Source organism: Pristiophorus japonicus, chromosome 20 (genome assembly GCF_044704955.1).
Source record: "Pristiophorus japonicus isolate sPriJap1 chromosome 20, sPriJap1.hap1, whole genome shotgun sequence".
NCBI lineage: Eukaryota > Metazoa > Chordata > Chondrichthyes > Pristiophoridae > Pristiophorus > Pristiophorus japonicus.
In genome coordinates, this window is record NC_091996.1 from 88,941,765 (window position 1) to 88,966,369 (window position 24,605).

The following is a 24,605-nucleotide window of genomic DNA, read 5'->3' on the forward strand; positions in this document are numbered from 1 at the left end:
GAAGTGCTGGCACTGGCCGGCCGGATCAATAACGCTAACTGTGTGCTCAACCATCTCGGCCGCTCTGTCACTTTCCCCGCTGGTATTCCGGGGCTTTTACATTGATTGAAAGGTTGCAGCTTGAAAGACCCCTGACCCCGTGCCACTCGGCTCTGATTTACTGACGCAGAGCGCTCACGCAAAGCAGGAAAGAATATGCGTCATCCACAACGCTACCCATCCCACGTCCCAAAGTGCCTCGCAGGCAATGAAGTCCTTGTGCAGCGCGACTGTTGTGGGAAAGGTGGTTTGACCTGGAGGGTGATGCACGGGGCAGTCCCGTGCAATCGGGTTTTTAAGCCGGTTCACGGACTCCCAGGCCGCCTGCAATTTCTGCGGTCTGGAGGAGTCCGTGTTCCACGTCTATGTTCAGTGTGTCAGGTTGCAGCCCCTCTTCCAATATTTGAAGGGGCTGCTACCTCAAATTCTGGTTGCACTTCAGTCCCGCGCTCCTGATCTTTGGGCACCCGGTGCGGAGGGGAGCGGGGCAGGTCTGAGGGCCTCCTCGTAGGACTGCTCCTGGGGCCTGGCCAAGGGGGCCATCAGCCGGTCCAGGCAGCGGGCGGTCGAGGGGGTCGTTCAGCCCGACTGCCTGCCTCTCTTCCGCGGGTTACATCCGAGCCGGGGTGTCCCTGGAGATGGAGCACGCGGTGTCCACCGGTACGCTCGCGGCCTTCCGCGAGAGGCGGGCGCCGGAGGGACTGGAGTGCATCATCACCCCCGGCAACCAAATTTTAATTTGATTTAAGTTATGGTTAAAAAGTTCATTTGTTTATTTGTCTGTTTTAGTGCCCCCACATTAATAAGAGGGCACTAGATTTATGGTTTTACAAAATAGTTGTATTAAAGTGTTATGTATGCAGACTATAGATATACTCTCTGTGCAGTCACTGTACAGTTGCATAAGATGGAGACTTGTTACCTGATGTACAATCAATAAGGTTTACACTGTGTATATACCATACTGGCACCACTAGAGGGTGCAACTGGTGGAGACCGGGGTTTGCTGCCCCTGTGGAAGAGGCTGTTCACTAGAGGGCACTGCGGTGGGAGACCTGAGGGCCACCTGCATAGGTGAGCAGGGCCCAGTATAAGAGGCTGCCCACCCTGCTTGTGCCTCACTCTGGAGGTACGAATAAAGGACCAAGGTCACTACAGTTTGAGCACAACACATTGCCTCGTGGTGTCCATTCATAAGTGCGTTACAGACATAACAGAAAGGTGGCAGCCAATTTGCGCACAGCAAGGCTCTCACCAACAGAAACGTGATAATGGCCAGCTCACCGGATCTTAGGTGTTGGTTGAGTGATAAATATTGACCCAGGACACCGGGGAGAACTCCCCCTGCTCATCTTCCAATCGTGGCCGTGAGGTCTTCTACGCCCACCCGAGGGAGCAGACGGTTCCTCGGTTTAACGTCTCATCCAAACTACGGCCCCTCCAACAGCGCAGTGCTCCCTCGGTACTGGCACTGGGAGTGCCGGCCTGGATTGTGGGCTCGAGTCCCTGGAGTGGGGCGTCACCCACGGCCTTGTGACACAATTGAAACATGGCTGGCACCCAATCAGGCGGGCTTTTGGTGCCCCAATGTTTCTAGGCTACACACGTTCGCTCGCTCAGCACTCGTTGGACCAGGTCGCATTTTCGTTGGGGGGGGGCGCGGGAGGGGGCATTTTGAACGTGACGATATTCAGGCAGATATTCTCGCTCTCCGCCCTCTCGCCCTAGGTCACCGTTCAACGGGTGAGGGCACAAGTTATACCCCTGGTGCCCCGTTAGCCGTCTCTCAGGTCCTGCTGACCCCACAGCGTGAAATCTGTTCTTCTTAAAACACAGTAACTGTGACGGCAGCAAACGCAACCACCAGTTTACACACAGCAAGATCCCACACACAGCGCTGAGATGGATGACCAGTTAGTGAATCTGTTTCAGTAGCGTGGTCAGAGGTCAGCCTGGAGCGTTTGATGGGACAGTGTAGAGGGAGCTTTACTCTGTATCTAACCCCGTGCTGTACCTGCCCTGGGAGTGTTTGATGGGACAGTGTAGAGGGAGCTTTACTCTGTATCTAACCCCCTGTACCTGCCCTAGGAGTGTTTGATGGGACAGTGTAGAGGGAGTTTTACTCTGTATCTAACCCTCTGTACCTGCCCTGGGAGTGTGTGATGGGGCAGTGTAGAGGGAGCTTTACTCTGTATCTAACCCCCTGTACCTGCCCTGGGAGTGTTTGATGGGACAGTGTAGAGGGAGCTTTACTCTGTATCTAACCCCGTGCTGTACCTGCCCTGGGAGTGTTTGATGGGACAGTGTAGAGGGAGCTTTACTCTGTATCTAACCCCCTGTACCTGCCCTGGGAGTGTTTGATGGGACAGTGTAGAGGGAGCTTTACTCTGTATCTAACCCCCTGTACCTGCCCTGGGAGTGTTTGATGGGACAGTGTAGAGGGAGCTTTACTCTGTATCTAACCCCGTGCTGTACCTGCCCTGGGAGTGTTTGATGGGACAGTGTAGCGGGAGCTTTACTCTGTATCTAACCCCGTGCTGTACCTGCCCTGGGAGTGTTTGATGGGACAGTGTAGCGGGAGCTTTACTCTTTATCGAACTGTTTATTAATTCCCCTCCCTCCAAAAAAAGATCGATGTTCTGTCTCGGGCTCCCTCCCCTCCCCTCCCCCACGTGTATCCATGCTGCGATGGTGATGAACGGTTCCGGAAGCTTCCCGACAGTCTGCATTATCGATCGGCCGGGTTCATGCCAGCATTGCGTTAAGCAATGGTCACTAATTAATATGTAGCTAATTGAATGCTCACATTCAGGAGGTAATTGGTAATTCATCAAGCCTGTAAAAGCACTTTTAAAAGCGTCAGTCCATGGAGGTAATGAAAGTTTAATAGGTTCAGGCACTGGTGGAGGAGATTTGTCAGTGTTACAGACAGAAAGCGAGAGAGAGAGGGAGGTGCAAGGCTTGCGCGGAGCAGGCTTAAGACTTTTGCTTGCCCACAGCCTCTGGGCCAAAAAGCCCAGTCGACCTTGCAAAGTCCTCCTGGCTAACACGGGGGACCGACGCCAAGGTTTCGGAGCGCTGTCCCGCAGACTTGCCAGGCAAGAGCCTGACCCGCTCATGGCTCACCGACTCAGGGCCTGCCAGGCCCAGGCCCCCAGTCCCCTCCGCCACCCTCCCTGGGGGCGGGGGGGGGGGGGGGGGCCGGGCCGTGAGCGGACGCGTACACGCATAGGGCGGGCGTGGGCGGCTTGCTCGGCAACTTGGAACATCGCCCCCCCCCCACCCCCGGCCCCACCCCGGGTATGTCCTGTCCGCAAGATTGCGAACCAGGAAACCGCCTGCCGTCAGGGTGAGCGAGGTGGTTTGGGCCAAAGCTCACACCCTCCCAGCGGCCAAACTGCGCGGCAGGCAAACGTTATGGTGTTCGGAATAACTCCACAAGGCTGTGTTGTAAGCTCAAACCATTGTCACCGTGGTCTCTTTAATGTAACTCCAAACAGCATGGTGAATCACCTGCTCGCCCCGGGGTGCACAGGTGACCCTAAGGTCTCCCACAGGTGTGTCCCCTGGTGGCAAGTCTTACATTTGGGTAAGGTCTACAGACATCATCATCATGGGCGGTCCCTCGTATCGAGGATGACTTGCTTCCCGCCCAAAAGGGATGAGCTCACAGATGTTTCAATGAAGGACCTAATATTCCAGATCCTGAAGGGTGGAAGATGCCTGTGGGTGGATTTTTTTTTAACGTGGGGTGGCCGTTGCACACCAGCCACCACACGGGCTTGACAGAGCGAGGTCTTGGTCCAGTGGCAAGGATTAACCAGGACGACTGGGGACCAGCTCTGCTGCACGGGCCTAGTGCGCGCACATATCGCACAGTGTGGGCTGGGCCCGTGCTGCCCCTGGGCCCCTCGCCTCTTCTGGGTCCCCGAACTCACGCCTCTCCTGGGCCCCGAACTCGCGCCTCTCCTGGGCCCCGAACTCTCGCCTCTCCTGGGCCCCGAACTCGCGCCTCTCCTGGGCCCCGAACTCTCGCCCCTCCTGGGCCCCGAACTCTCACCCCTCCTGGGCCCCGAACTCGCGCCTCTCCTGGGCCCCGAACTCTCGCCTCTCCTGGGCCCCGAACTCACCCCTCCTGGGCCCCGAACTCACGCCTCTCCTGGGCCCCGAACTCTCACCCCTCCTGGGCCCCGAACTCACGCCTCTCCTGGGCCCCGAACTCTCACCTCTCCTGGGCCCCGAACTCACCCCTCCTGGGCCCCGAACTCACGCCTCTCCTGGGCCCCGAACTCTCACCCCTCCTGGGCCCCGAACTCGTGCCTCTCCTGGGCCCCGAACTCACCCCTCCTGGGCCCCGAACTCACCCCTCCTGGGCCCCGAACTCTCGCCTCTCCTGGGCCCCGAACTCACCCCTCCTGGGCCCCGAACTCTCGCCACTCCTGGGCCCCGAACTCACCCCTCCTGGGCCCTGAACTTGCGCCTCTCCTGGGCCCTGAACTCACCCCTCCTGGGCCCCGAACTCGCGCCTCTCCTGGGCCCCGAACTCACCCCTCCTGGGCCCCGAACTCACCCCTCCTGGGCCCCGAACTCTCGCCTCTCCTGGGCCCCGAACTCACGCCTCTCCTGGGCCCCGAATTCTCGTCTCTCCCTGGGCCCCGAGCTCTCACCCCTCCTAGGCCCCGAACTCTCACCCCTCCTGGGCCCCGAACTCGCGCCTCTCCTGGGCCCCGAACTCTTGTCTCTCCCTGGGCCCCGAACTCTCACCCCTCCTGGGCCCCGAACTCTCACCCCTCCTGGGCCCCGAACTCATGCCTCTCCTGGGCCCCGAACTCACCCCTCCTGGGCCCCAAACTCATGCCTCTCCTGGGCCCCGAACTCATCCCTCCTGGGCCCCAAACTCTCACCTCTCCTGGGCCCTGAACTCTCGCCCCTCCTGGGCCCCGAACTCACCCCTCCTGGGCCCCGAACTCACCCCTCCTGGGCCCCGAACTCTCGCCTCTCCTGGGCCCCGAACTCACCCCTCCTGGGCCCCGAACTCTCGCCTCTCCTGGGCCCCGAACTCACCCCTCCTGGGCCCCGGACTCGCGCCTCTCCTGGGCCCCGAACTCACCCCTCCTGGGCCCCGAACTCACCCCTCCTGGGCCCCGAACTCTCGCCTCTCCTGGGCCCTGAACTCACGCCTCTCCTGGGCCCCGAATTCTCGTCTCTCCCTGGGCCCCGAACTCTCACCCCTCCTAGGCCCCGAACTCTCACCCCTCCTGGGCCCCGAACTCGCGCCTCTCCTGGGCCCCGAACTCTCGTCTCTCCCTGGGCCCCGAACTCTCACCCCTCCTGGGCCCCGAACTCTCACCCCTCCTGGGCCCCGAACTCTCGCCTCTCCTGGGCCCCGAACTCGCCCCTCTCCTGGGCCCTGAACTCACGCCCCTCCTGGGCCCCGAACTCTCACCTCTCCTGGGCCCTGAACTCTCGCCCCTCCTGGGCCCCGAACTCTCACCTCTCCTGGGCCCCGAACTCACGCCTCTCCTGGGCCCCGAACTCTCGCCCCTCCTGGGCCCCGAACTCTCACCTCTCCTGGGCCCTGAACTCACGCCTCTCCTGGGCCCCGAACTCTCACCTCTCCTGGGCTCCGAACTCTCGCCCCTCCTGGGCCCCGAACTCTCACCTCTCCTGGGCCCTGAACTCACGCCTCTCCTGGGCCCCGAACTCGCGCCTCTCCTGGGCCCCGAACTCTCGCCTCTCCTGGGCCCCGATCACATCGCTCTGCGGTCTCTCGCCACGCCTTCGCCCCGACCTCGCCATATTACAGTCATACTGGGGAAATCTAACTTCTGGTGGTCTCTGCAGACACACATAACACTGTCTGGGATGGATTCGGGCCGAGGTCCCCGGAGACGACGAGAGCACAAATTTCGATTTGGACCTAAGCCGCAGATGTGAGTGGATACAGGGCTTGGATTTGGGCCCAGGCCCCAGAGGTGAGTGGATACCGGGCTGGATTTTACAGATGGTACCTGCAAGGGAGTTCTGCAACCTCTTGTGCAGCCCTGATTTCCACCGCCCTCCTGCATTGGTGGCCGTGCCTTCAGCTGCCTGGGCCCCAAGCCCTGGGATTCTCTCCTCAAACCTCTCCGCCTCTCGCTCCTCCTTGGAGACGCTCCTTAAAACCGACCAAGCTTTTGGTCACCTGTCCCAAAATCTCCTTTTTGCGGGTCGCTGTCAGATTTTTGTCTGATTGAGCGCCTTGGAGGACATTTTATTACCTTAAAGGCGCTGTTGTTTTGGGGTACGACCGGCCAGCGGAAATAGTTCGCTGCTCCAATGAAAAGAAGCCCAGCTCCCACTCACAAATAGAGCCCATCGTCCCCGGGTACCAGACCACCCGAGTGCGGGGATGGGGGGGGCGGGAAGGGGCAGGGAGTGTGGTGCTCGTAGCGGCTGCCCGCAGCCTGGAATTTAGGCCCCGATTCCCGCTCCCGCACTGCCCCTGACAAGAGGACACGCTGGCTCGGTCCAACGTCGACGAAAGATTGACGTAAGAATACTTCACTGCAGCCGTCACTTCCTTTGGAACAGCTCGTGAATAACGTCATATTTAATATTTTGCCGTCCATCGGCCTGATGGACTGCCCTGTCAGGCTCCGGCCGTGAATCAAGCCCGCTGTCTCCCAGTAAAAGCTTCCTGATCCACTTGAAGTGACTTTTACAGTTTTGGCACCACGGGCCCAGCTGATTAATGGAAACATGGCGTCACTTGGCGACGAAAACTGTTTTAACCCTTCAAAAGTAAAAGAGAGAACTTGCATTTATGTAGCACCTGACGCCAGCTCAGGACGTCCCAAAGCGCCTCACAGCCAATGAGCTGCTCGTTCTGTGAAGTGTGGGTCACTACTGTCGGAGGCACGGCAGCTAATTTTGCGCACAGCAAGCTCCCACAATCATTAATGTGATAATGAGCAGATAATCGGTTTTATTGATGTTAGTTGCGTGTGTGTGCGTGTGTGCGTATGTGCGTGTACACGTGCGTGTGTGTGCGTCTGTGTGTGGAAACACGGAACATCGGGCTCAGCTGTGATGCTCCTTGAAGTCGAATAGCCCCGCCGGCACTGACTGATTTAAGACACCTACGCACTTGGGCAAAGTAATGAAGGACGCCGATTGCCGCGGTTACCGTGCCCAAGGAAGGTCGTCAAAACTTTCAGGGGAGTAGAAATTGCATTTATATAGCGCCTTTCACGACCTCAGGACGTCCCAACGCGCTTTGCAGCCAATTAAGTACTTTTGCAGTGTGGTCACTGTTGTATTGTGGGAAACGCCAATTTGCGCACAGCAAGCTCCCACAAACAGCAATCTGATAATGACCCGGATAATCTGTTTCAGTGATGTTGATTTAAGGAATACATTTTGGCCCCAGGACACGGGGGAGAACTTCCCCTGCTCTTCTTCCAATAGTTGCCGAGGTATCATTTCTGTCCACCCGATAGAGCAGACGGGGCCTGGATTTAACGTCTCATCCGAAAGATGGCCCCTCCGACAGTGCGCCGCTCCCTCAGTACCGCCCCTCCGACAGTGCGGCGCTCCCTCAGTACCGCCCCTCCGACAGTGCGGCGCTCCCTCAGTACTGCCCCTCCGACAGTGCGGCGCTCCCTCAGCACTGCCCCTCCGACAGTGCGGCGCTCCCTCAGTACTGCCCCTCCGACAGTGCGGCGCTCCCTCAGCACTGCCCCTCCGACAGTGCGGCGCTCCCTCAGTACTGCCCCTCCGACAGTGCGGCGCTCCCTCAGCACTGCCCCTCCGACAGTGCGGCACTCCCTCAGTACTGCCCCTCCGACAGTGCGGCGCTCCCTCAGCACCGCCCCTCTGACAGTGCGGCGCTCCCTCAGCACTGCCCCTCCGACAGTGCGGCGCTCCCTCAGCACTGCCCCTCCGACAGTGCGGCGCTCCCTCAGCACTGCCCCTCCGACAGTGCGGCGCTCCCTCAGTACTGCACTGGGAGTGTCGGCCTGAATTTATGTGCTCAAGTCCCTGGAGTGGGACTCGAACCCACAACCTTCTGGCTCAGAGGCGAAAGCGCTGCCCACTGACACCACGGGTGATGGGCGGCGCTCTTTATACAGGATGTGAAGTGGCAGCTATTGAATTCCTGCTTCCTCCCATCCCCTTTTGACCGTCAACCAACATCACTAAAACAGATTATCTGGGTCATTATCACACTGCAGGTTGTGGGAGCTTGCTGTGCGCAAATTGGCGATTCCCACATTACAACAGTGACCACCCTCCAAAAGTACTTCATTGGCTGTAAAGCGCTTTGGGACGACCCGAGGTGGTGAACAGCGCTACAGAAATGTGAGTTCTTTCTTTCATCCGATGGTTGTTTCTCCTCCAGATCCCCAGCTGAAGGGAATCGTCACCCGGTTGTACTGCCAGCTCGGCTACTACCTGCGGCTAGTGCCAGGCGGCCGGCTCGACGGCACCGAGGATGAGATGAGCACCTACGGTAAGTCGCAGAACAACTGCGCGGGGAGGTGTGATGGTGGCCCCCTGTGACACTCTGTGACCCGCTGTGACCTGACCCTGTGTGACCCCCCCCTGTTACACTCTGTGACCCTCGTGACCCTTGTTACATGACCCCTTGTGACCCTTGTTACCTGACTCCCTGTGACCCTTGTTATCTGATCCCTTGTGACCTTTGTTACCTGGCCCCCTGTGACCTTTGTTACCTGACCCCTTGTGACCTTTGTTACCTGACCCCTTGTGACCTTTGTTACCTGACTCCCTGTGACCCTTGTTACCTGACCCCCTGTGACCCTTGTTACCTGGCCCCCTCTGACTTTTGTTACCTGACCCCTTGTGACCTTTGTTACCTGACCCCCTTGTGACCATTGTTACCTGACCCCTTGTGACCCTTGTTACCTGACTCCTTGTGACCCTTGTTACCTGACCCCTTGTGACCTTTGTTACCTAACCCCCTGTGACGCTTGTTACCTGACCCCTTGTGACTCTTGTTACCTGACCCCTTGTGACCTTTGTTACCTGATGCCCTGTGACCATTGTTACCTAACCCCTTGTGACCCTTGTTACCTGACCCCCTGTGACCCTTGTTACCTGACCCCTTGTGACCCTTGTTACCTGACCCCTTGTGACCCTTGTTACCTGACCCCCTGTGACCCTTGTTACCTGACCCCTTGTGACTCTTGTTACCTGACCCCTTGTGACCCTTGTTACGTGACCCCGTGACCCAATCCCATGTGACCCCTGTTACCTGACCCTCTGTGACCCCTGTTACCTGATCCCCTGTGACGCTCTGTGACCTCCCCTGACCGGAGCCTCGATGACCCCCCCCCCGGTGACCCTCTGTGACCCGACTCTCCTGTGACCCCCCCCGACCTCCTGTGACCGGAGCCTCAGTGACCCCCTGGTGACCCTCTGTGACCTGACTCCACCGCGACCCTGTGACCCCCCCGACCTCCTGTGACCGGAGCCTCAGTGACCCCCTGGTGACCCTCTGTGACCTGACTCCACCGCGACCCTGTGACCCCCCCTGACCTCCTGTGGCCGGAGCCTCAGTGACCCCCTGGCGACCCGACCCCCCCTCCCCCGTGACCCTGTGACCGTAGCCTCTGTGATTGAACCCGCCCAATATCTCCTCATGTGGCTCGGTGTCAAATTTTGTTCGATGATACAGCTGTGAAGCACCCTGGGATATTTTACTACGTTAAAGGTGTTGTATGAAGAAAGACAAGTTGTCATTGGTGTAAATCGGTATGGTCCCCTCAACTTCCTTGGCCTTAAATATGCGAGACAGAGCAGGAAGGATTTGCTCCCCAGTCTGTTCTGACCGAACCCATCACAGCCCGGGCGATGTAACGATTGACCTCTTGCAGTGAGGTCGAGGGGATCGCTAGCCAGGGGAGAATCCTGCTGGAAGGCGAGTGTGTGTGCGCCTGTGTGTGTGTGTGTGTGTGTAAACACGGAGCATCGGACTCAGCTGTGATGCCACTGAAGTCGAATAGCCCCGCTAGCACTGAATGATTTACGACACATGCACATGCACTTGGGCAAGATAATGAAGGATGCCCATCGCCACGGTTACCGTGCTCAAGGAAGGTCGTCAAAGCCTTCAGGGGAGTAGAGATTGCATTTCTATAGCGCCTTTCATGACGTCCCAAAGCGCTTTACAGCCAATGAAGTACATTTTGGAGTGTAATTCCTGTTGTAATGTGGGAAACACAGCAGCCAATTTGCGCACAGCAAGCTCCCACAGACAGCAATGTGATAATGACCCTATAATCAGTTTTTAATTATGTTGATTGTGGGATAAATATTGGCCCAGGACACCGGGGATAACTCCCCTGCCCTTCTTCCAATAGTGGCCATGGGATTTTTTACGTCCACACGAGGGAGCAGACAGGGCCTCAGTTTAACGTCTCATCTGAAAGATGGCACCTCCGACAGTGCGGTGCTCCCTCAGTACTGCCCCTCCGACAGTGCGATGCTCCCTCAGCACTGCCCCTCCGACAGTGCAGTACGGCGCTCCCTCAGTACAGCCCCCTCCGACAGTGCGCTGCTCCCTCAGTACTGCCCCCTCCGACAGTGCAGCGCTCCCTCAGTACTGCCCCCTCCGACAGTGCGGCACTCCCTCAGCACTGCCCCTCCGACAGTGCAGCGCTCCCTCAGCACTGTCCCTCCGACAGTGCAGCGCTCCCTCAGCACTGTCCCTCCGACAGTGCGGCACTCCCTCAGCACTGCCCCTCCGACAGTGCAGCGCTCCCTCAGCACTGCACTGGGAGTGTCGGCCTGGATTTATGTGCTCAAGTCCCTGGAGTGGGACTTGAACCCACAACCTTCTGACCCAGAGACGAGAGAGAATGCTGCTCCCTGAGAGAACTGGTGATGGAAGACAATTTAAGCTGATTCCTGTTTATGAGAGAGGGTTGGTTGGGGTGACCTGTTTACAGCAATTGTTCGGCCTTGGCTCCTAGGTGAAGTTGCCCTCTGCCTTCATCCCACGATCTCCATCCTGTATTGGTGAGGCCGCACCTGGAATACTGCGTGCAGTTTATGTCACCTTACTTAAGGAAGGAGGGGGTACAGACGGGGTACTGGCTTTGGATGGGGTACAGAGACGATTCACTAGGCTGATTCCGGAGATGAGGGGGTTACCTTATGATGATAGATTGAGTAGACTGGGTCTTTACTCGTTGGAGTTCAGAAGGATGAGGGGTGATCTTATAGAAACATTTAAAATACTGAAAGGGATAGACAAGATAGAGGCAGAGAGGTTGTTTCCACTGGTCGGGGAGACTAGAACTAGGGGGCACAGCCTCAAAATACGGGGGAGCCAATTTAAAACCGAGTTGAGAAGGAATTTCTTCTCCCAGAGGGTTGTGAATCTGTGGAATTCTCTGCCCAGGGAAGCAGTTGATGCTAGCTCATTGAATGTATTCAAGTCACAGATAGATAGATTTTTAACCAATAAGGGAATTAAGGGTTACGGGGAGCGGGCGGTTAAGTGGAGCTGAGTCCACGGCCAGATCAGCCATGATCTTGTTGAATGGCGGAGCAGGCTCGAGGGGCTAGATGGCCTACTCCTGTTCCGAATTCTTATGTTCTTATGTTCTTATATGAGCCATTAATAAACTGAAGGAGCTCGCAGGACTGTTTGTGTCCGACGGTGAGCAATTGCGTCTGTCACGAGACTCCCTACGCCATCGTAATGCTCTCGGCTCAGGACAAACGTCCGTGCATTACTGGCGTGGAACGCACGGCTGTGAACATCCGCTCACATCAAAGAGCGAGAGCCGGGGCAATCCAGACTCGGGTTTCCACACCAACGCCTCGGGAGAAGCATGGTCTCCCGGAGAGTCGGGAGCGAGGCTCGGATCTCAGTCCTTGCGGCGTGGAGGCCAGGGAAGAAGGGAAGAAGCCTAGGAGAGGACACGTGTTCAGCTCCTCCCTATCTCCGTAACCTCCTCCAGCCCCACAACCGCCCCGTCCTCCTCCTAGACTCTCAGCGCCTCCAGCTATGGCCTCTGTGTGCGTCCCGTGGAGCAGCTGCATGGTGACGGTCACAAGACTCAATAAAACCCCGGCCAGTTGAGTTCAGCTTCCCCACGATGAGGCTCGCAGTTGTGAGCCTGGTGGATGAACTGGTCGTGTTCAGTTTGATTGTCAAACCTTGGCTAATAAACCAGCTAGTTCTGTACGGCAAATGTGTAGCTGTGAATTCTTAAGCAAAGAACCCGTGAAGCAAATACATTACAATCCCCTACTTCCCTACAATCCCCTGCCATTGGCGGACGTGTCTTCAGCCGCTGAGACCTCCCACTCTGCAATTCCCTGCCTAAACCTCTCCCCCTCTCTCGCTCCTCCTTTAATACCCTTCTTAAAACCGACCTCCTTGACCAAGCTTTTGGTCAACCCGCTCCCAATGTTTACTTCTTTGGCTCACCGTCCATTGTTGTCCGATTGTGCTTCTCTGAAGCACCTTGGACCCAAGTGTCAGCCAATGGCTCATTGGGCAGCACACTCGCCTCTGAGTCAGAAGGTTGTGGGTTCAAGTCCCACTCCAGGGACTTGAGCACATAAATCCAGGCCGACACTCCCAGTGCAGTGCTGAGGGAGTGCGCACTGTCGGAGGGGCGGTACTGAGGGAGCGCCTTCACTGTCGGAGGGGCAGTGCTGAGGGAGTGCGCCGCACTGTTGGAGGGGCGGTACTGAGGGAGTGCCGCACTGTCGGAGGGGCAGTACTGAGGGAGCGCCGCACTGTCGGAGGGGCGGTACTGAGAGAGCGCCGCACTGTCGGAGGGGCAGTACTGAGGGAGCGTCGTACTGTTGGAGCGGCAGTGCTGAGGGAGCGCCGCACTGTCGGAGGGGCAGTACTGAGGGAGCGCCGCACTGTCGGAGGGTCAGTGCTGAGGGAGCGCCGCACTGTCGGAGGGGCGGTGCTGAGGGAGTGCCGCACTGTCGGAGGGGCGGTACTGAGGGAGCGCCGCACTGTCGGAGGGGCAGTACTGAGGGAGCGCCGCACTGTTGGATGAGACATTAAACCGAGGCCCCGTCTACCCTCTCAGGTGGATGCAAAAGATCCCATGGCCACTATTTCGAAGAAGAGCAGAGGAATTCTCCCCGGTGTCCTGGGGCCAATATTTATCCCTCGACCAACATAACAAAAACAGATAATCTGGCCATGATCACATTGCTGTGTGTGGGAGCTTGCTGTGCACATGTTGCTGCCGCGTTTCCCACATTACAACAGTGACTGCACCCAAAAAGTGCTTCATTGGCTGTAAAGCGCTTTGGGACGTCCTGAGGTGGTGAAAGGCGCTACAGAAATGCAAGTCTTTCTTTATGGGATCATGGTGTGACCGTGACATGCTTGTGAATGTGAAGGTTCTGTCTCATCGATGTGAGTGAGAGTGACAGATTAGGGGGAGGGGGTGGGTTTTCTGTCGGCGGGAGACTTTGTGGGGTGGGATATTTCGGAAAACGCTGGTGCTCAGACCCTCTCAACTCTTCTTTCCCTTGCAGCACTCTTCAATCTCATTCCTGTCGGGCTCAGAGTCGTGGCCATTCAGGGAGTGAAAACAGGTCTCTACGTTGCCATGAACGGCGATGGATACCTCTACACCTCAGTGAGTAACTGCGTCAGGCCATGGGTTAAACACGAGATGTCCAGCCTCCAAACCCCCGGCCCAGACTGACCGGACAACGTCTCACTGAGCTTCGTAAACCTGTCCCCACAAAACAACACTGGCCCCGACTACATGCTGGGACAGTGTAGAGGGAGCTTTACTCTGTATCTAACCCCCTGTACCTGCCCTGGGAGTGTTTGATGGGACAGTGTGGAGGGAGCTTTACTCTGTATCTAACCCCATGCTGTACCTGCCCTGGGAGTGTTTGATGGGACAGTGTAGAGGGAGCTTTACTCTGTATCTAACCCCGTGCTGTACCTGCCCTGGGAGTGTTTGATGGGACAGTGTAGAGGGAGCTTTACTCTGTATCTAACCCCGTGCTGTACCTGCCCTGGGAGTGTTTGATGGGACAGTGTAGAGGGAGCTTTACTCTGTATCTAACCCCGCGCTGTACCTGGCCTGGGAGTGTTTGATGGGACAGTGTAGAGGGAGCTTTACTCTGTATCTAACCCCGTGCTGTACCTGCCCTGGGAGTGTTTGATGGGACAGTGTAGAGGGAGCTTTACTCTGTATCTAACCCCGTGCTGTACCTGCCCTGGGAGTGTTTGATGGGACAGTGTAGAGGGAGCTTTACTCTGTATCTAACCCCGTGCTGTACCTGCCCTGGGAGTGTTTGATGGGACAGTGTAGAGGGAGCTTTACTCTGTATCTAACCCCGTGCTGTACCTGCCCTGGGAGTGTTTGATGGGACAGTGTAGAGGGAGCTTTACTCTGTATCTAACCCCGTGCTGTACCTGCCCTGGGAGTGTTTGATGGGACAGTGTAGAGGGAGCTTTACTCTGTATCTAACCCCGTGCTGTACCTGCCCTGGGAGTGTTTGATGGGACAGTGTAGAGGGAGCTTTACTCTGTATCTAACCCCGTGCTGTACCTGCCCTGGGAATGTTTGATGGCACAGTGTAGAGGGAGCTTTACTCTGTATCTAACCCCGTGCTGTACCTGCCCTGGGAGTGTTTGATGGCACAGTGTAGAGGGAGCTTTACTCTGTATCTAACCCCCTGTACCTGCCCTGGGAGTGTGTGATGGGACAGTGTAGAGGGAGCTTTACTCTGTATGTAACCCAGAGCTGTACCTGCCCTGGGAGGTTTGATGGGACAGTGCAGAGGGAGCTTTACTCTGTATCTAACCCTGTGCTGTACCTGCCCTGGGAGGTTTGATGGGACAGTGTAGAGGGAGCTTTACTCTGTATCTAACCCACGCTGTACCTGCCCTGGGAGGTTTGATGGGACAGTGTAGAGGGAGCTTTACTCTGTATCTAACATGGTGCTGTACCTGCCCTGGGAGTGTTTGATGGGACAGTGTAACAAAGAAACATAAAAACATAGAAAATAAGTGCAGGAGTAGGCCATTCGGCCCTTCAAGCCTGCACCGCCATTCAATAAGATCATGGCTGATCATTCCCTCAGTACCCCTTTCCTGCTTTCTCTCCATACCCCTTGATCTCTTTAGCCGTAAGGGCCATATATAACCCCATCTTGAATATATCCAATGAACTGGCATCAAAAGCTCTCTGCGGCAGGGAATTCCACAGGTTCACAACTCTCTGAGTGAAAAGGTTTCTCCTCATCTCAGTCCTAAATGGCCTACCCCTTATCCTTAGACTGTGACCCTTGGTTCTGGACTTCCCCAACATCGGGAACATTCTTCCCGCATCTAACCTGTCCAGTCCTGTCAGAATCTTATACGTTTCTATGAGATCCCCTCTCATCCTTCTAAACTCCAGTGAATAAAGGCCCAGTTGATCCAGTCTCTCCTCATATGTCAGTCCAGCCATCCCTGGAATCAGTCTGGTGAACCTTCGCTGCACTCCCTCAATAGCAAGAACGTCCTTCCTCAGATTAGGAGACCAAAACTGTACACAATATTCCAGGTGAGGCCTCACCAAGACCCTGTATAACTGCAGTAAGACCTCCCTGCTCCTATACTCAAATCCCCTCGCTATGAAGGCCAACATGCCATTTGCCTTCTTCACCGTCTGCTGTACCTGCATGCCAACTTTCAATGACTGATGAACCATGACACCCAGGTCTCGTTGCACCTCCCCTTTTCCTAATCTGCCACCATTCAGATAATATTCTGCCTTCGTGTTTTTGCCTCAAAATGAATAACCTCACATTTATCCACATTATACTACATCTGCCATGCATCTGCCCACTCACCTAACCTGTCCAAGTCACCCTGCAGCCTGTTAAGTTCCCCTCACAGCTCACACCGCTACCCAGTTTAGTGTCATCTGCAAACTTGGAGATATTACACTCAAATCCTTCATCTAAATCGTTAATGTATATTGTAAATAGCTGGGGTCCCAGCACTGAGCCCTGCGGCACCTCACTAGTCACTGCCTGCCATTCTGAAAAGGACCCGTTTATCCCGTCTCTCTGCTTCCTGTCTGCCAACCAGTTCTCTTTCCACGTCAGTACATTACCCCCAATACCATGTACTTTGATTTTGCACACCAATCTCTTGTGTGGGACCTTGTCAAAAGCTTTTTGAAAATCCAAATACACCACATCCACTGGTTCTCCCTTGTCCACTCTGCTAGTTACATCCTCAAAAAATTCCAGAAGATCTGTCAAGCATGATTTCCCTTTCATAAATCCATGCTGACTCAGACTGATCCTGTCACTGCTTTCCAAATGCGCGGTTATTTCATCTTTAATAATTGATTCCATCATTTTCCCCACTACTGATGTCAGGCTAACCGGTATATAATTAATCATTTTCTCTCTCCCTCCTTTTTTAAAAAGTGGTGTGACATTAGCTACCCTTCAGTCCACAGAAACTGTTCCAGAGTCAATAGACTGTCGGAAAATGATCACCAAGAGGGATCACCAAAATGTAGAGGGAGCTTTACTCTGTATCTAACCCCGTGCTGTACCTGCCCTGGGAGTGTTTGATGGGGCAGTGTAGAGGGAGCTTTACTCTGTATCTAACCCCGTGCTGTACCTGCCCTGGGAGTGTTTGATGGGACAGTGTAGAGGGAGCTTTACTCTGTATCTAACCCCGTGCTGTACCTGCCGTGGGAGTGTTTGATAGCACAGTGTAGAGGGAGCTTTACTCTGTATCTAACCCCGTGCTGTACCTGCCCTGGGAGTGTTTGATGGGACAGTGTAGAGGGAGCTTTACTCTGTATCTAACCCCGTGCTGTACCTGCCCTGGGAGTGTTTGATGGCACAGTGTAGAGGAAGCTTTATTCTGTATCTAACCCCGTGCTGTACCTGCCCTGGGAGTGTTTGATGGGACAGTGTAGAGGGAGCTATACTCTGTATCTAACCCCGTGCTGTACCTGCCCTGGGAATTTTTAATGGGACAGTGTCGAGAGAGCTTTACTCTGTATCTAACCCCGTGCTGTACCTGCCCTGGGAGTGTTTGATGGGACAGTATAGAGGAAGCTTTACTCTGTATCTAACCCCGTGCTGTAACTGCCCTGGGAATTTTTAATCGGACAGTGTCGAGAGAGCTTTACTCTGTATCTAACCCCGTGCTGTACCTGCCCTGGGAGTGTTTGATGGCACAGTGTAGAGGGAGCTTTACTCTGTATCTAACCCCGTGCTGTACCTGCCCTGGGTGTGTTTGATGGGGCAGTGTAGAGGGAGCTTTACTCTGTATCTAACCCTGTGCTGTACCTGCCCTGGGAGTGTTTGATGGGACAGAGTAGAGGGAGCTTTACTATGTATCTAACCCCGTGCTGTACCTGCCCTGGGAGTGTTTCATGGGACAGTGTAGAGGGAGCTTTACTCTGTATCTAACCCCGTGCTGTACCTGCCCTGGGAGTGTTTGATGGGACAGGGTAGAGGGAGTTGTACTCTGTATCTAACCTCGTGCTGTACCTGCCCTGGGAGTGTTTGATGGGACAGTGTAGAGGGAGCTTTACTCTGTATCTGACCCTGTGCTGTATCTGCCCTGGGAGTGTTTGATGGGACAGTGTAGAGGGAGCTTTACTCTGTATCTAACCCCGTGCTGTGCCTGCCCTGGGAGTGTTGGATGCCGACACTGGAGCCTAGATTTTTGGCTGCTTGCCGCGTCCGCTTTCGCCCCGGAGGGCCGTCAATGGTGGCAGTGAGCTCTTCCGGGCAGTTGGCCAGCATCACGCGTCCCACCGGGCTTTTCGGGGCCGGTTTCGGCCGGACGCGGAGCATTACCGCCCGGAAGAGGCGACCCAGAATGCAACGGCCCTGGGTTGCCATGCCATCTCGATTTTTGGCTGCCGCCCGAACCGTAGCGCCCCGTACAGCGCCCCCTGCTGGGACCGCCTGTGAAAGCGGGCGGCCCGAGCTGTCGCGGCCACAGTGAGGTAAGTAATGTCGACCGCAGGTCAGTGTGCTCGGCTTTTATTTCATTTCTTGGGCGATTTATGTTGTGAGTTATTTATTGGGAATGTTTTGGGATTTTTTTTTCAGGTTTTTCACCCCCCACCCACCCTAGGCCTCTCACAGAGTTCCTTCGAGGCCAGCTGCTTAGCTCGGGATTTTCAGCCGCTCAGCTGGCCTTGCGCCCTGAGAGAGGTGTGTAACGCCACCTTTAGCACACCGCCCCACACTCAGGGCCCAGCTGACGAATTTTGCGGACTGAGGCGCAAACTGTTCCTGGGCGCAAATGTTACCGTCCTGCCTGCCATTACCGCCCGAAATGAGCAAAACCGACAATCCAGCAAGTGTCCATACTAACATAGAAACAGAGAAACATAGAAACATCGAAAATAGGTGCAGGAGTAGGCCATTCGACCCTTCGAGCCTGCACCACCATTCAATATGATCATGGCTGATCATTCACCTCAGTACCCCATTCCTGCTTTCTCCCCATACCCCTTGATCCCTTTAGCCGTAAGGGCCACATCTAACTCTCTTTTGAATGTATCCAACGAACTGGCCTCAACAACTCTCTGTGGTAGAGAATTCCACAGGTTCACCACTCTCTGGGTGAAGAAGTTTCTCCTCATCTCGGTCCTAAATGGCTTACCCCTTATCCTTAGACTGTGACCCCTGGTTCTGGACTTCCCCAACATTGGGAACATTCTTCCTGCATCTAACCTGTCCAATCCCGTCAGAATTTTAGACATTTCTGTCAGATTCCCCCTCATTCGTCTCAATTCCAGTGAGTATAAGCTTAGCTGATCCAGTCTTTCCTCATAGGTTAGTCCTGCCATCCCGGGAATCAGTCTGGTGAACCTTCGCTGCACTCCCTCAATAGCAAGAATGTCCTTCCTCAGATTAGGAGACCAAAACTACACACAAAACGCAAGGTGTAGTCTCACCAAGGCCCTTTACAACTGCAGCAAGACCTCCCTGTTCCTATACTCAAATCCTCTTGCTATGAAGGCCAGCATACCATTTGCTTTCTTTACTGCCTGCTGTACCTGCATGCCTACCTTCAATGACTGATGTACCATGACACCCAGGTCTCGTTGCACCTCCCCTTTTACTAATCTGTCACCATTCAGATAATAATCTCCTTCATGTTTTTGCCCCCAAAGTGGATAACCTCACATTTATCCACATTAAACTGCATCTGCCATGCATTTGCCCACTCACCTAACCTGTCCAAGTCACCCTGCAGCCTCTTAGCATCCTCCTCACAGCTCACACCGCCACCCAGCTTAGTGTCAGCTGCAAACCTGGAGATATTACATTCAATTCCTTCGACTAAATCATTAATGTATATTGTAAATAGCTGGGGTCCCAGCACTGAACCCTGCGGCACCCCACTGGTCACTGCCTCATGATTAAGACTTAAAGGATTATTACAAATAATTACATTGTTCAATAATATTACTTGGGTTTTTCTGCGATTGTTTCATCAATTGAAAGGTTGGGCAGGAAATGAACAGTCTCAATTTATTTATTCAGATCAAAATGTCGCTCAGCGATATATTGATAATTTAATTTGCACATTTGGTTTGTGTATATATTATATGTTCACGATGGAAACTATTGCTTTACCATCTCTCCCTTCGATCAGTATAAATTAAACCTCGCGGTGTGTGTGTGTGTGTGTGTGTATGGGGGGCAGTCTGGGCTCACACTGCACACCAGAAGGTTTCGACACTTGAGTGTGAGCCCGGTGTGCTGTCAGAAACACGCACCCCCCCCGCTACTGAGGGGCAAAGAGTTAAGCGGTTTGGGGCGGAGCGGTGGAACTGCCCTCATTCTGTCTCAGCCCGCAGGACAACTTCCTGACTGATGCCTTCGTCTCTCACCTGCAGCTCGCAGTCCCCGATGGGCCCTCAGAACTGGGTCAGGCACAGCAGGAAAAGCTGCGAATAAACGCGTGAGAGGAACCCGTCTCTCCTCCCACAGAGGCCGCTGGCTCAGCGAAGGCCTGCCGTCTCTCTCCCCCTGCTTCACGTTCTTATTTTCCTTCTGACAAGAAAAGCCTAGGGTTCCCGCCGAGAGATGCAGGGGTTGTCTTATGAGGAAAGGTTGAACAGGTTGGGCCTCCACTCATTGGAGTTTAGAAGGCAGAGAGGTGATCTTATTGAAAGGTATAAGATTCTGAGGGGGCTCGACAGGGTAGAGGCAGAGAGGATGTTTCCCCTCGTGGGGGGAATCTAGAACGAGGGGGCATAGTCTCAGAATAAGGGGTCGCCCATTTAAGATGGAGATGAGAAGGAATTTCTTCTCTCAGAGGGTCGTGAATCTTTGGAGTTCTCTTCCCCAGAGAGCTGTGGAGGCTGGGTCATTGAATATATTTAAGGCGGAGATAAAGAGATTTTTGAGCGATAGGGGAGTGAAGGGTTATGGGGAGCGGGCGGTGAAGTGGAGCTGAGTCCATGATCAGATCAGACCATGATCCTATTGAATGGCGGAGCAGGCTCGAGGGGCCGAATGGCCGACTCCTGCTCCTATTTCTTATGTTCTTATGGGAGCCACTGGCGTGGCTCAGATTCAACTTAAACCACGCTGTGCGATCACTCGCATCTCCCAGGTGTCCGCTTCTTTTTTTTTTCGGTCATGCGATGTGGGCGTCGCTGGCAAGGCCGGCGTTTATTGCCCATCCCCTAATTGCCCCTCGAGAAGGTGGTGGTGAGCCGCCTTCTTGAACCGCTGCAGTCCCGTGTGGTGAAGGTGCTCCCACAGTGTTGTTAGGGAGGGAGTTCCAGGATTGTGACCCAGCGACGATGAAGGAACGGCCGATATATTTCCAAGTCGGGTCGGTGTGTGACTGGGAGGGGAACGTGGAGGTGGTGGTGTTCCCATGCGCCTGCTGCCCTTGTCCTTCTAGGGGGTAGAGGTGGCGGGTTTGGGAGGTGCTGCCGAAGAAGCCTTGGCGAGTTGCTGCAGTGCATCTTGTAGACGGTGCACACTGCAGCCAGGGGGCGCCGGTGGTGGAGGGAGAGAGTGTTGAAGGTGGTGGGTAGCGTGCCCATCGAGCGGGCTGCTTTGTCCTGGATGGTGTCGAGCTTCTCGAGTGTTGTTGGAGCTGCACTCATCCAGGCAAGTGGGGAGTGTTCCCTCACACTCCTGACTTGGGCCTTGTCGATGGTGGAAAGGTTTTGGGGAGTCAGGAGGTGAGACACTCGCCGCAGAATACCCAGCCTCTGACACGCTCTTGTTGCCACAGTATTTATGTGGCTGGTCCAGTTAAGTTTCTGGTCAATGGTGACCCCCAGGATGTTGATGGTGGGAGATACGGCGATGGTAATGCTGTTGAATGTCGCTGACCTTTCAACCATTAAACACTCGCAGGCAGGGACACAAAACATACAAAGGCTAATGGAATGATGGCCGTAACCAGAAGGGGGGCCTGAATACAAAGGGATGCTTCAGTTGTACAGAGACTTGCTTAGACCCCCATCTGGAGTAACTGCGTTCAGTTCTGCGCCCCGCATCACAAGAAGGATATATTCGCCTTCAATGGGAGCGAGCCGTAGATTGCCCAGAATGACAGTGTCAGCTGTGGCTCACTGGGCAGCACACACGCCTCTGAGTCAGAAGGTTGTGGGTTCAAGTCCCACTCCAGAGACTTGAGCACATAAATCCAGGCTGACACTCCCAGTGCAGTGCTGAGGGAGCGCCGCACTGTCGGAGGTGCGGTGCTGAGGGAGCGCCGCACTGTCGGAGGGGCAGTACTGAGGGAGCGCCGCACTGTCGGAGGGGCAGTACTGAGGGAGCGCCGCACTGTCGGAGGTGCGGTGCTGAGGGAGCGCCGCACTGTCGGAGGGGCAGTACTGAGGGAGCGCCGCACTGTCGGAGGGGCAGTGCTGAGGGAACGCCGCACTATCGGAGGGGCAGCGCTGAGGGAGCGCCGCACTGTCGGAGGGGCGGTACTGAGGGAGTGCCACACTGTCGGAGGGGCAGTACTGAGGGAGCACTGCACTGTCGGAGGGGCGGTGCTGAGGGAGCGCCGCACTGTCGGAGGGGCAGTACTGAGGGAGCGCCGCACTGTCGGAGGTGCGGTGCTGAGGGAGCGCCGCACTGTCGGAGGGGCAGTACTGAGGGAGCGCCGCACTGTCGGAGGGGCAGTGCTGAGGGAACGCCGCACTATTGGAGGGGCAGCGCTGAGGGAGTGCCGCACTGTCGGAGGGGCGGTACTGAGGGAGTGCCACACTGTCGGAGGAGAGGTACTGAGGGAGCGCCGCACTGTCGGAGGGGCAGCGCTGAGGGAGCGCCGCACTGTCGGAGGGGCAGCGCTGAGGGAGCGCCGCACTGTCGGAGGGGCAGCGCTAATTGTCGGAGGGACAGTGCTGAGGGAGTGCCGCACTGTCGGAGGAGCAGTGCCAAGGGAGCGCCGCACTGTCGGAGGGGCTGTGCTGAGGGAGTGCCGCACTGTCGGAGGGGCACTGCTGAGGGAGCGCCGCACTGTCGGAGGTGCCATCTTTTGAATGAGACATTAAACTGAGATCTGCTCTCTCAGGTGGGTGTGAAAGACCCCAGTGTTATACAGTGACAGGGGAGTTCTCCACGGTGTCCTGGGACCAATATTTATCTCTCAACCAACATCACTAAAACAGATGATCTGCATCATTATCACATTGCTGTTTGTGGGAGCTTGCTGTGCGCATTTTGACTGGCGCGTTTCCCATATTGCAAGAGTGACTACACTCCAAAAAGTACTTCATTGGTTGTAAAGCGCTTTGAGATGACCAACAGAGCCTCCGACAGTGCAGCGCACCTTCAGTACTGCACTGGGACAGTCAGCCTGGATTATGGGCTCAAGTTTCTTGACTGGGTCTTGACCCCACGACCTCCTGACTCAGACAAGAAAACGCAACCTGCTGACATTGCTCCCTTTCATCTCCTTTGTGGCTGGGAAAACATAGTTTCACAGGCGACGAGGAGAGGAATGTCGGGAGCTGTCATTTCAAATCCCAGCTACCACCACATCCCACGTATCACAAGCCAATAACGTATCTTGGAACTCTGATGCAGCAATGAGAGAACAGTGCTATGAACAGCCCATTACAAATCTCCAGGCAACGACATTCAAATGGGAAAAACAAGCCAGTAAGGGCAAATAGAGCCAGGGTACAGTACTGGGGGCTACAGGTGTGTCACTGTAAAACACTGGGGTACAGTACTGGGGGGTACAGGTCTGTCACTGTATAACACTGGGGTACAGTACTGGTGGGTACAGGTCTGTCACTGTATAACACTGGGGTACAGTACTGGTGGGTACAGGTCTGTCACTGTATAACACTGGGGTACAGTACTGGTGGGTACAGGTCTGTCACTGTATAACACTGGGGTACAGTACTGGTGGTACAGGTCTGTCACTATAACACTGGGGTACAGTACTGGGGGGTACAGGTCTGTCACTGTATAACACTGGGGTACAGGACTGGTGGGTACAGGTCTGTCACTGTATAACACTGGGGTACAGTACTGGTGGGTACAGGTCTGTCACTGTATAACACTGGGGTAAAGTACTGGTGGGTACGGGTCTGTCACTGTATAACACTGGGGTACAGTACTGGTGGGTACAGGTCTGTCACTGTATAACACTGGAGTACAGTACTGGTGATACAGGTCTGTCACTGTATAACACTGGGGTACAGTACTGATGGGTACAGGTCTGTCACTGTATAACACTGGGGTACAGTACTGGTGGGTACAGGTCTGTCACTGTATAACACTGGGGTACAGTACTGGTGGTACAGGTCTGTCACTGTATAACACTGGGGTACAGTACTGGTGGTACAGGTCTGTCACTATAACACTGGGGTACAGTACTGGGGGGTACAGGTCTGTCACTTTATAACACTGCGGTACAGTACTGGTGGGTACAGGTCTGTCACTGTATAACACTGGGATACAGTACTGGTGGGTACAGGTCTGTCACTCTATAACACTGGGGTACAGTACTGGTGGGTACAGGTCTGTCACTGTATAACACGGGTACAGTACTGGTGGGTACAGGTCTGCCACTGTATAACACTGGGGTACAGTACTGGTGGGTACAGGTCTGTCAATGTATAACACTGGGGTACAGTACTGGTGGGTACAGGTCTGTCACTGTATAACACTGGGGTACAGTACTGGTGGGTACAGGTCTGTCACTGTATAACACTGGTGTACAGTACTGGTGGGTATAGGTCTGTCACTGTATAACACTGCGGTACAGTACTGGTGGGTACAGGTCTGTCACTGTATAACACTGGGGTACAGTACTGGTGGGTACAGGTCTGTCACTGTATAACACTGGGGTACAGTACTGGTGGGTACAGGTCTGTCACTGTATAACACTGGGGTACAGTACTGGTAGGTACAGGTCTGTCACTGTATAACACTGGGGTACAGTACTGGTGGATACAGGTCTGTCACTGTATAACACTGCGGTACAGTACAGGTGGGTACAGGTCTGGCACTGTATAACACTGGGGTACAGTACTGGTGGGTACAGGTCTGTCACTGTATAACACTGGGGTACAGTACTGGTG

General features: G+C 55.1%; 1 protein-coding gene across 1 annotated transcript in view; it reads left to right on the top strand.

The window, feature by feature from the left end:
• Positions 1 to 24,605, top strand: part of fgf11a (fibroblast growth factor 11a) — an 82,351-nt gene that overhangs the window by 54,337 nt on the left and 3,409 nt on the right. Inside the window, 2 exon segments of the mRNA XM_070863316.1 lie at positions 8,423 to 8,533; positions 13,567 to 13,670. Coding sequence (XP_070719417.1) covers positions 8,423 to 8,533; positions 13,567 to 13,670 — 215 coding nt within the window.